Raw genomic sequence first — 13,393 nt, forward strand, 5'->3', positions numbered from 1 at the left:
CACACACATATATGTATATGTATATGTATATATATATATATATATATATATATATATATATATATATATATATATATATCAACCCTTTTCTGTGTTTTGAGACTTTAATATCCATTCCAGATGCCGCCAGGAGAGTCCAATCGGTCGAGGGAACCCACTCGCCCTCTGCACACTGCAGTTTGAACGACTTTAGTATTTGCTGCTGTCAACCGATTTTGTTCAGCTGAGAGAATCCCCCCGCTCCGAAGCGAAAGGATTGAAAATATTTCAAGCCCGTTCTTCAGTTGTTTATTCTACCTGCCACCAATAGATTTAATTCGTTTCAATGAAGCCCTCTCCACAACGAAAGGATTCATGATTAATGCAACGAGTCAGGTCCTTCACTTTTTTTTTTTTTTTTTTTTGTTTTTTTTTTTTTTTTTTTTTTTTTGCGGCCGTCGGGGGATCTTCTCCACTGGCTCCTCTGTATCCTTGTCCTGACGTCTCCTGTTCAAGAACCTGACGGTTGACGACTTCGACAACGACGATGACCATGACGGTACCGGGAGCAACTGGACACCGGGAGTGGCGACGGCAGCGTCTGGGTGTCCGGTGGCAGCGGGACCGAACAGACTTCCCATTTCGCCAAATTGTGTTTCGGTTAGGTTAGTGAGTTCCGTGATATGGAATTTTGGAAAAACGCAGTTTGGCGAAACGCAATTTAGCGTTTTGGATACTTCTATTTGGCGTTGTATGGGGACCTCCTTCCTCCTCCTCGATCTCTCGTTTGGGGGGGGGGGGGGAGATGAAGTTGGAATCTCATGATTCAACTACTGGTAAGAGAAGGAGGGAGAAGAAGGACCCACTCCTAAATTATGTAAGTCTATTTCCTATTCGCCTGAAAACCCATTTTATCACCGAATAAAATCGTCTGGCACCCACCATCGTCCTCGGTGTGGAGATATTCCCACCTTTGGAAGCTTTTGGGACCCCATTTGCAAGTTTCTAGCTTTAGAGACTTTTTTGGAATCTTTTTTTGGGCTCTTTTTAAAGCTTCTTGGGACCCTACAATGAAAGTCATTGAGGATCCTTTTGGAAGCTTCTGGGAACCCCTGCGGAAGCCTCTATGGTCCACCCCTTTGGAAACTTCTAAGGGCCCATTTTGGAAACTTCTGAGGTCCCCCCTTTAAAGAATCTCGGGACCTGAATTTTTTTAAGTGTATAGGGGCCCCTTTTGGAAGTTTCCGGGGTTCCCATTGGAGGTTTCTGGGGCTCTTACTTGTAGGCTTCCAAAGGGGACTCTCTTTTGAAAGGATCTAGGGAACCTTTGGAAGTTTCCAGGAGTCCCCTTTGTAGGCTTTCAGGGGTCCCATTTGGAAAGTCCCCTTTTGGAAGCCCCTTGGTGCCTCTTTGAAAGCTTTTGAGGCCATTCCTTTGGAGGTTTCTAGGTGCCCCCCGCCTCCCTTCAGAAGTTTCTAGGGGATCCCCCTTTGAAATCTTCTGGAGCCCCGTTTTGGAAACTTCTCTGAGCCTCCTTTTGATGCTTTTGGTGCTCCGTCTGGAAGTTTCTGGTGGGCTCCTTTAGAAACTTCCAGTAGTTTCTTTTGGAAGGCATCTAGGATTCCATTCGAAAGTTTCTTAGGGTCCCCGTTTAGAAGCTTCTGAGACTTCATTTGGAAACTTCTGGGGCCTTTGGGTTCCAAGACACCATAATGGAAAACGAGTGTAGGGAGGGGCCCCCGTGACAATATTTGATCCAAAGATGGAGACTACTTGGTCATGCTAACTAACCACCCTCTGCTGCCAACATTGCTTTCCCTCATGGTTTACTTATCCCAAACCTCTTCATAGCAGACGGTAATTATCCTCTCGTCCTAGCTGCCGCTAGGCGATTCAATTCACCTGTGTGTGAGCCCTCAGTTTAGGAAGGGATAAAACCAGTCTAGATGATCTCCTCCAGAAGAGGAAGGCACTCGTTCTACTCTGGTTCACGGAGAACGACTTTATTCAGGCGTTTGGTAGGTATTCAGCAGCAAAGGCGGCTGGGTGTTCTTGACCCATTTCGCCGGCAGAATGTGCTGGAGGTTGGGCGCCGTCGCTCGAAACCTTAGCCGCAATACGGGTAACCTTTCCTAGGTTCTCGCTTGCTGTCGAGTGTCTGTTCCGCTCATCTTCTCCCTTGCTCCTCTGAAAGTGGGAATAAGTGTGGCGGATCTATTCAGGCTGTTTTCGTCTCTAGCATACGCTTCCAAAAACAGCCTGCTACCCTTCTTTTTGTTTTTGTACAAAACATCCGTGCCGTGACAATGAAACTCATGCTGATACTCATCACAATGTTTGAATATCGCCGAACTCTAGTCCCTCCTGTTCACTGCTCTGCGATGTTCTTGCATCTCGTGCTTTTCTCCCGTCTCTTCAACGTAGTGCGCGTTGCAGTCTATCCACTTCACCTCGTAGACTGCCCCTGCTTGGCCCTTCTTGCATTGCATATATATATATATATATATATATATATATATATATATATATATATATATTACACACACACACACACACACACACACACACCCACACACACAGATATATATATATATATATATATATATATATATATATATATACATACATATACCAAGGCTTTTTCCCCCTTCCAAGGGAGGTAGCCAAAAAGGGAAAGGCATAAAAACACTCCCACCCATTTCATCCCTAAATACACTCCACATCCCTCCCACCCTTCCTCTCATCTGAGCACCTCCTGGATGACGGGTCATCCCTGCACCCTGCCCACCGCCCTGGGTCAGAAGCAGTGTCGCAAGACACAGTACATCCACAGCAAGGCCGCTTCATTTAATCGGCGACCCCCCCTCTCCGTCCCCATTTGCATATAAGGTGAGGACGGGGAGAAATCCCTTCGGGCTGCGTCAAAATTTACTCACACATACTACCCCACCCCCCACTTCCCCGCCCATTCCTCCTCATGCAGTCACAACATCATCCATATACAACCATTCTCCACTCACCTCTGTCTTCCGTCCTCTCCCTTCCTTCCTCAACAGACATTCCCCTCTTCCCCAAAGCCCCCTTCACCCCATCCATCCACCTCATCCTAGGACGTCCCCTCATGTTCACTCCCTCCACATCTGCCTTCCATACCTCTTTTACTAGTCTTTCTTCACTCATTCTTTCCATGTGTCCAAACCATCCTAATATTCTTTCATCAACCCTATCTCCCAAATCCTTTTTCACCCCTGTTCTCCTCCTCCTCACCTCCTCATTTCTCACTCTATCTAGCCTAGTAACCCCCACCATACTTCTCAGACACCTCATCTCAAACACATTCAAACTCCTTCTCTCTTCTTCTCTTATGTTCCACGTTTCTGCCCCATACAGTGCTGTTGGCACAATCACTCCTTCATACAGTCTCCTCTTCGCATCCATTCCCAAATGTCTATTCCTCATTACACTCTTTAAACCACCAAGGCATTTACTCGCTTCTCTCAATCTACATTCTACCTCCACCTTCACTCCACCTTTTCCTGCTACACTTGCACCCAAGTATCTAAAACTATCCACTTCCTCCAGTCGCTCTCCCTTAATGTTCACTTCCAGTCTACTGCCACTTTCACCCCTTGTACATCTCATCACCTTACTTTTACCCACATTTATCTTTAGCTTTCTTCTATCACATACTCTCCCAAACTCTGCCACCAGCTTCCTCAATCCCTCCTCTGACCCTGCCACAAGCGCAGTGTCGTCCGCAAACAACAGCTGGCTCACCTCCCACTTTTCTCCATTTTCTTTAACCATCTCCAATCCCTGACTCACTACCCTAGCATTCACCTCTCGCACCACCCCATCCATGTATAAGTTGAACAGCCAGGGCGACATAACGCATCCTTGACGAAGTCCCACCTTTACTTCAAACCACTCACTCTCTCCATTTCTAATCCTAACACATGCTCTACTACTCTCATAAAAACTCTTGACAGCTCCCAAAAGCTTTCCTCCTATCCCATAAATCTGCATAACCTCCCACAGTGCCTTTCTGTCTACCCTATCATAAGCCTTTTCCAGATCCATGAAAGCCCAAAAAACATCCTTCCCCTTTCCTATAGCTTTCTCACATATCTCTCTTACCACAAAGATCTGATCTACACAACCTATACATAATATATATATAACCTTCACTAACCATCACCAACCATGCACGTGATCCACACACATGTGATATTGTACTCGTCTTTAGCAAGACCTAATCTTGCAGATTTGACAAATTCCTCAATCACAAAACAATTTGACTCGATAATGCTACGTAAGACAACATTACGCCTCCGCGGCATCACCAACACGAAATGCCTAATGTCACCAGACAGATTAATTGACCACTTTCTCATACCTATCCCAATTACATTACCGTAACATCAATATATACGCAATATCTAGCAGCGTTCACCAATCATATAACTAAACCCTATACAATGGAACTAACACCCACATCTATGTTTAATGACTAACACATTTCCCATATAGCGTTATTCGCAGGGATACATGCTCTACTAGCCTACCAGGGACCAACAATGGGGGCCTGCACAAAGTAGTACTGCCACATACTCGTAGACGTCGGTGAGAATTATCTCCCCACCTCTCGTCTTCAAATACTATCACCTCGATTATCATTCCCCCAATATATTGTACATGAGGAGAACTGACTACCATGAGCTACGGCTTCCCTCTTTTTCCTATTAACCGGTAGCACAGAAACAGAACAACACTTAATACAACACAGACAACAGCCACAGAAGGATCTATAAGTGGGACTGAGGACCGTTTTCGGCCACTGTGGATTTCAGTCAGTAAAACCCGAGGCAACAATGATCATTGTCACAAGGCTATTTATGACTGATGAGACCAAGGCACAGAGTATCAACTCAGACCTAGGATAAAGATTTCCAGAACTGTGAGCACCGAGGGTTGAAAGAGAAAACAAATGATCGTGTCTTGTCATCCGGTACCCTAAAGAGACCAGGGGGCCTGAGTGGTTACCCATTCATAACTAATATGATTAGATTCGTTACCCTAAGATGGGTAGATTATGTATTGAGATTGTTAGAAAATTCCATCATCAAGGAAGTTTGAAGTTGGATCACTCGTGATAGGAAACCCTGAGATTGACCAAGAACTAGATGGCTTAAAAATGTTAATTAAAATCCAAGGTCGGGTCTCCAAGACCTGGGAAACGTAGTAGAGGGGCAGACCTATCCGAATAGGACTTACCAGAGAAGCCAAAGGACAGTCTCCAGAGGGCGCACTGGATGAGTAAGAGTGCGACACCAAGACTTCTTTTTCATGCAAGGGAAAACCGTTATGCTTCATCCTGCAAGGTTTCGTTATTCTTCTCTACCCACTTTAGAAGTCTTGCAGACAGATTCATTCTGCACTGGGGTGGGGTGCTCTACGCCTTTACGAGTTAAAAATCATCTCGATCAACTCATTCAACCTCAGCGTTGGTGACCAACGACATACGGTTTTATTCTACTTAAAAAGACGTCTTGGGTTTAACGGGAAAAAGAAACGCAAACTGTGAAGTCACACTTACTCAGTCGAAGCTCTCATTTCAATAACGAAAACATTCTGGGGATGAATTAGATGTTCTCTTGCTTGCTCGAATATGGACAACTATTCGCAGATCATGAGGAAACTGAAACTCCAGTCGTGAATACGGGCACGAAATCTCGGATCAAAAAATTAAGAACCGCGACTCTTGAGGCCAAGATCGAACCCCTAACTCAAGCAAACCTTCAAAATATGGACCTTAGTATTGATCTTCGAGTCAGTCTGGCGGAAGAGGCTTCGGTCCGTATTCTAAAAACATACTCAAGTGCGGCGATGTACCTCTACCCCATACAAGACCTGTCACCTGTGACTTCATGGATTTATTCTGATTAATTATTAATAAACTTAATTCTACTGAAGGGAAACTGCGGGTGCGAAGGGGTAAAAATCAGAAGAAAAAATCAAACGCGATGCTCCAATCATGTTTTTCGAAATCATGGACAAAACATTTGCCGAAAAAATATCGCCAAATCGTTGATTATTTATTTCTATTTTTATTATTATTATTATTATTTTAATATATAACGAAATCCAGTGTAAAACTAACAAGGGTCACAGCCCTAAGGGGTCTGCTCACTTACCGATAAACTCGTTCCTGATTCTGATTCTGTCCTTGAGTTGCGGCGTCGAGATTACGATGCAGTTGATGAAGGCCACCAGGGCAGTCTTGTACTCGACAGTGGCGGCATTTCGGAGCTCCTCGACGACCACTTTGAAGCGGTACCGCTCCGCCTTGAGCACCTGCGGCGACGACAAGTGTCAGACGGAACAAAAGATAACCAAGAATAATGTAAAATTATAACAAAAATACTGATTATAATGATAATAATAATGATAATAATAATAATAATAATAATAATAATAATAATAATAATAATAATAATAATAATAATAATGATAGTGATAATAATAATAATACTAACAATAATAAAAACAAGAACAATAGTAATTATAATATAAATAATGATAATAGTAATAATAATAATAGTAATAATATTAATAACAAGTAATAATAATAATGATAATAATAATAATAATAATAATAATAATAATAATAATAATAATAATAATAATAATAATAATAATAATAATGATAATAGTAATAATAATAATACTAACAATAATAAAACAAGAACAATAATAATTACAATATAAATAATAATAATAGTAATAATGATAAAAATATTACTAACAAGTAATAATAATAATGATAATAATAATAATAATAATAATAATAATAATAATAATAATAATAATAATAATAATTATAATAATATTCAAATTTTGTTGAAGGTGATGCTGTTTTCTGCATTAATAATTTTCTTGCAGATACTTTCTAAAGATCTCATTAATCGCCGTGTAGCAGGGTCTAAGCTCAGTAGAACTCGCGCTCAGATGATGATGATGAAAATAATGATGATTATGATGGTGATGATGATGATGATAATGATATCTTGCCTAATTTGTACCCAAAGCATTCATATGTATTTTTCATTGTTATTTTGATGTCATTATAATTGTTAACTTTGTAATCGTTTTACTATTGTTTTGTTATTGATTTCGTTATTGTCATGTTGTTTTGTAATTCTATTATTATTAGCATTAGCACTGTCTTTGAATGTTTAGTGTATATTACAGTTCTATGTTGTCAGCGCAATTGTTGTCATAATTATTATTATTATCAATATTATTATTATTACATTATCATTATTATTATCATTATTATTATCATTATTATTATTATTATTATTATTATTATTATTATTATTATTATTATTATTATTATTATTATTATTATTATTATTACTATCATTATTACTATTATCAATTTTTATCATTACATATATTTTGATATCATTACATTATTATTATTATTATTATTATTATTATTATTATTACTATTATTATCATTATCATTATTATTATCATTATTATTATTGTTATTATTATATCAATATTATATTATATCTCTTTTTCTGCATGAGGGGACTGGGAGGGGGGGGGTGCCGATTAAATGAAAAGGCCTTGCTGTGAAAGAAGCGGAGGAGGAGGAGGAGGCGGAGTAGGAGGAGGCGGAGGAGGAGGAGGGGGAGGAAGAGAGTGGGGAGGAAGAGGAATAGGAGGAGGTGGAGGTGGAGGAGGAAGAGGAGGAGGAGGAGGAGGAGAAGGGGGAGAAGGAGGAGAAGGAGGAGAAGGAGGAGGAGAAGGAGGTCGTGGTAGCCGCCTCCCGGTTCGAGCTCTGCTGGAGGGGCCTCTCTCTACAGTACACGGACCCCATCCTCATCTCATCCCCGGTCTCAGCCTCTGTGGACAGGGCAAGGTCGCTCCTCTCTTTCTAAACCTTGTTTTTAGAGGGGGAGAGGTGGGGTGAGGGGGTGGGATAGATACAGTATCATGTTCCTCATCATAGAATTACCTTGGGGACTCTTGTACCTGGAACAGCTTTCCTTTTCCAAAGGTCTGTCTTCGTAGGCCATCCAACCCGACACTTCGTTGTTCGAGGCTAGTCCTCTTCTGTTCTCCTTCTCTCATGTCTTTAAATACACATACACAAACACACACACACATGTATATGTACATACATCATATAAACACATCTACAGTACATATACTGTACATATATCATGTACACAGGCACACAAATATATTTATCATACAAGACAATTCCTGTCAATCATCCTGCTACAAGTCAATTACTCGTACCTCTCACTACCTATCCCTCAAGTTAATTTCAATGCGATGTTGTAAGAAAAGAAAAGAAAAGAAAAGAAAAAAAGAAAAGAAAAGAAAAGAAAAGAGTCTGAAAGGTGTTAAAGGTCCTAATTGTTTAGTGCTCCAGTGTGTTCGTGCCAAGCTTTGATCATCTGAACCTAGGTCATCTTCGCCACTGTGACATCGATACATTTCATTTCAACTGGCGCCTTTCTTCACAGACAGCCCCCTTTCGTATCTTAGTATATCCATTTTATTTTCTGGTATTTACATGAAATCTTCTATATTTAGCTGAAATAAAATCAAAGCGCATTAACTGGAGGAAAGTCTCTAAACTAAAACAGGGGCATAGATGGATTAATCTCTCTATATTCTGGAATTTCTGGTTCCTGTCCAGCGTTTTTATCACCCCCCCCTCCTCCTCCTCCACCTCCTCCTCCTCTCAGTGCCCCTCCTCGCTCTACTGGACGAAGACCTCCGCTATCCGAACCTGACCTCCAGCTAGTCCCACATCCCACACAATTAGTTTGGGATCCTCCTCCTCCACCCACACTCCCACCTGGTCGACCGCCGGCACCACCTGAAGCTCCGGACCGGAGGTCGCTCCTTCCGACTCCTGCTCGACGCATCACACCGCGCCCGTCCTTTCCTATAACAACCACGGAATGATCCACAATAACCAGGTAGGTCGTCTCTGGCAAAGGAAAGTTTAGTAGCGGAGCCAGTCGGAGGGCGACTTCGATGTCACTTGCAACCTCTTCCATCCGCGAAACTCATATGACCAGAGATCTCTGCCGGTGCTTGAACCCCCGCAGTCACAAAACCACAATTATTCCAAGCCTAAAATTTCCCGTCGTACTCTTACTCTGTGTACCGCAACTGTCCACTATCCACTAACCACGACAACCAACCTTCTAGAAACACGTAACACAACCTACGACCTCAACCACGACCACCTCAACCTAGATGGGTTTCACTAAAGCACCACTGCTACATCATCTCCCTACCATCACCACCACCTCTACAACATTCTGACCACCACAGCCCCACCACTACCACGATTGCCTAAAACTACGGAGAATAGGCCCCGGCCTGCACTGAAATCGCAGAATCTGTACACGCACACCACACCTTGTCCACGTCCGTAAGCACGCAACACACAAATCAGGGGCGAAGCATACATGAGACGCCCACAACACGCACGCCCTTTACGTCTGCACGCAAGCAAACTATCTGGTGAGGGCGCATGGGTACAATGGGAGCTGAAATGAGACTACTTTGCAATGCAATTTATCTATCACTCATAGTAATGGCTGTAAAACCACAACCGGTAGGTGGACGCGTAAGCGGGTGTCGACTACATCTCGGTCTATTCTACAGTTTGGCGGGCACACGCGCGTGCGCGCACACACACACACACACACACACACACACACACACACCTCGTGTCGCAGTGTTACCGGCTGCCACTACGGCGGTCCGGGTTCGAATCCCGCCCAGGGCTGAAATAATTTCAGTATCACTGCGCTACGAGTTGTAACTCCAATTCTCGTGGGCGGGGAGTTGTGTGTGTGTGTGCGTATAAGGTCACAGCACTACCTATAGATCGGTCATATATGAGCTCTGAGCTCTCTCTCGGGAGGGAAATAGCTGACGATCACGAGTCCAACACGTGACCCAAGACCATGGTGAATCACACATCAAGGTTGATGGTGTAGTTGGCGTGCTCGCCAGCTAACTCAACGGTCTTTATAAATTCGCGCGAGCGCACGTACACAAATCTGAACATATATATTTGTGTATTCTCAGTTTTATCTCTGCCATTAGATCATCATTTACACACCTCACTCTCAGCGCAGCGAGTCGTCTCCCTCTCAGTCATTCGTCTACTAAGATAAACAAAGCATGCTCGTGGTTTACCGTCGCCTGCACTCCTCACACGTTTCTCGGAGTAGTACAATGTTTTCTAGGATAGGCTCTAAATAAACTTAATCCTGTTGCTGTGGAGGGAATTTTCTTGAGATGAATAAAATCGCCTGGCAGTAGTTAGAGTAAATACTGAAGAGATATAAGTTACCGAAAATTGTATAAAGACTAATTCGGAAGAGTTTGTCATCGGTAAATCCTTAACGCGTTATTACTTTGGTATGATACACTTGAACTTATAAAAATGGCTATCATAAATGGACAGAATTTCTGAAAGCAAACTATTTAGTAGGCTGCCTTCTTATCTTAATAGAAGTTTGAAAATCCCAATGAGTTTATTGTTCAAACGTTTGAATAAAAGCAATTTATTATTTGTTTGTTAGTTATACAATATGAGGTGTGATGATTATTACTGTTACTGCTACTTAAAAAAAAATTCTGACTGTCGCCGGGCGATTTTATTCAGTTCTGGGAAACTCCCCTGATCACCGAAATGATTGAATCTATGTCAGTTAACATTTACATTGCTACTAACTGCTTACCCCTTCATTCGGACAAGCACCCCACGATTTCCGTCAGCCAAGAAGAACCCCTATGTCGCCAGTTTTCTTCTTTGTTATAATACGTGATGCCCGTCCCCTTCCTGTAACCTTACCTCAGTCCAATTACCATTCGTGCTTACTATTCGCTACAGGTAGTTCGTGTTCAACTGGTAAAGACTTTCTTCGTTGATGTTATGGTTGGTTTATAATTCTGATTCCACCGATATAAAATTGTTCATTGTTTAATTTTTTCTCTCTCTCTTTCGTGTCACATAGTGCATTTCGACGAAACTATCATTACAAGGGTAAATATTATTTTTGTCCTCTAATATATCTCCGTTACATTAAACTGAACGGACAATAATGAAGAGTTGTAGAATAACGGGAGTCAGTAATTTGAGCAAATGCGAGACACTAGATGGATGGAAACGAAAAACATATACAAATAAGAAAAAGAACAATTAAACTGAGGTATCTGGAAACTCTGGGGGTAAAAAACATAATAATAAAAAACGACGCCCACATAAGAGATGCTCAGAATGCAAGGGGGACAAAGCCATGAGATGTGCAACGTGGGTAGAAGGATGGAAATTCAGTTTAGGGAAGTTAGCTGAAAAAGGACATAAATATCTGGTCACTTTAGTGAAAAGGACAAGACAGCATAAAATATTGTTACTTGTATCTGTAAAACTTTATTTGACAATAGATCAAATGTGAGTGTAATATAGATATATATAATGAATGAAAAATATCAGAATTACATTAAATACGGTCATCTAAAACAGTTTGATGATTTAAGTATCATCTAGTGATTTATAATTTGAATTATATTATGCGTCATGTACTGGGTTTTATTGTGATATATATTTTCTTCTATATAAATGTATATAATGAAAATTCTTTCCATTATTTTGAATGATACAAAATTACATATAATCCATGGGAGCTAGATCGCATGCTCCACTTAAAAAAAAGAAAGAAAGAAAGAAAGAAGAGGAAGAAGAAGAAGAAAAAAAAGAAGAAGCATTAACAGTTAATGGGTAGACCATCTTTCAAGTCCACGATGCTGTTGGTCACGTTGCCTTGGTTAATCAGTACCTGTCGCTTTTCCTTTTCCAGGACATGAGCCATAAAATGGGAAGTGTCCAGTATACCTCGCCTCCTACCTTTTCCCATCCTTCCCTCCTATCTCCTTATTTCCTCTACGATTTCCCATGCCCACTCCTGCGTCAACATTTTCAAAACCATGGCGCACTGTGCTCAAGAAACAGTGGATTGGTGATGCCTGACCTGAACAGGATCTCGATCGATTTTTTTTTCAAGTTACAGTACGCTTTAGAAGCAAACCAAACTGCCTGATATCTACTACAATAAAACGTACGCACTGCGTTCTGTCCTAACGCGTCTTGGATTCTTGAGGTTACTTCCACATCTTCAGCTTTGTGACGTCATGTCGCGTCGATTCGTCAGCTTCATCTAGTCTAACTCAAAGAAACGTTTTCTCCTCCTTCAGTTTCCTCCTCCTCCTCCCTCTCCTCCTCCTCCTTATCCTCCCCATCCTTCTCCTCCCACTCCTTCTCCCTTCTTCTTCTGACCCCTCTCCCTTCCCCTACTCCCTGGCCCCATCCTATGCGCCTCGAATGTGCAATGTATATACATGAGTTCAGGTACAGGTTAACGGGCGGGTATCATCATACACATCAGTCATCCGTAATGTGGTTTGCATAATGCACAGACGGTATGAGGGTACGGGGCAAGACCGGGCAGCGTGAGGAGGGGCAATACATGTGGTTCGATGGGGAGAGAGGAAATCTGGACAAATAGTCAAATATAAAGGCGATGTAGCAAGGACATCACATTAAGACAGCAGGGCAGGACTCGTATTAATGGATTTAGATTGGACAAATTTGAGTTTGAAAAGGAAACAGACTAGAACTGGCTTACCAATAGAGTGGCTAACGAATGGAATACACTTAGTAACCATGTAGTGAGCGGTGAAACTTTATGGATAGGGATGAAAGGTGGGAAGAGACATGGAACTGCCTAGTGTAGGCCTTATGGTCTCTTGCAGTCTCCTCTATTCTTATGTTCTTATGAAAAGAAATAAATTTAGAGGAATTGGGTCTTCGAATGAAGTGAATTCTTTTGTTGACTGCTGTCATGAGGTTGTATTTGGTCGAAGAAGAAACTCCTCCCGTATTCAATCATGTCTCAAATGTTCCTTTGAATGAAATGGTCCAAGCTGGTTACTCTAGCTGCCGTCAAGTAATTTCATTATGCCAAGACAATTCCGTTCCACTTTCACGAAAATATGAAACAGTTTAGAAATATATATAAAACAAAAGTAAGTGTACGAAAAAAGACGTTCACGTACGAAAGAGAACAATTAAATTGCGGTATCTGGCAACTTAACTTTCAGGAGAATGAATATTGAGAAAAAAGAAAAAGGAAAAGAAAAAGAGTGGAAAAAAAAAAGAAAAACAAATACTTACCACAGAGAACTCATTGGAATACAGGAGGAAGTCAGGAGGAAGGGAATAAGGATAGATAGAAAATCTGTTTAGAGAAGTTAGTTAAAAAAGGACGTAAGCATTGGTCACATGTATGCAAGTATGCATGCA

The 13,393-nt window shown here is 41.6% G+C and overlaps 1 protein-coding gene across 2 annotated transcripts in view; it reads right to left on the minus strand.

The window, feature by feature from the left end:
- The window catches only part of LOC143038108 (uncharacterized), a 562,954-nt gene that overhangs the window by 96,534 nt on the left and 453,027 nt on the right, over window positions 1–13,393 (minus strand). For both annotated transcript variants that reach the window (XM_076207096.1, XM_076207095.1), the window contains exon 7: window positions 6,174–6,333. In XM_076207096.1, the coding sequence (XP_076063211.1) occupies window positions 6,174–6,333 (160 nt within the window). The remainder of the gene's footprint in view (window positions 1–6,173; window positions 6,334–13,393) is intronic.

The sequence above is a fragment of the Oratosquilla oratoria genome, chromosome 23, assembly GCF_046742065.1.
Source record: "Oratosquilla oratoria isolate Oo_2021 chromosome 23, ASM4674206v1, whole genome shotgun sequence".
NCBI lineage: Eukaryota > Metazoa > Arthropoda > Malacostraca > Stomatopoda > Squillidae > Oratosquilla > Oratosquilla oratoria.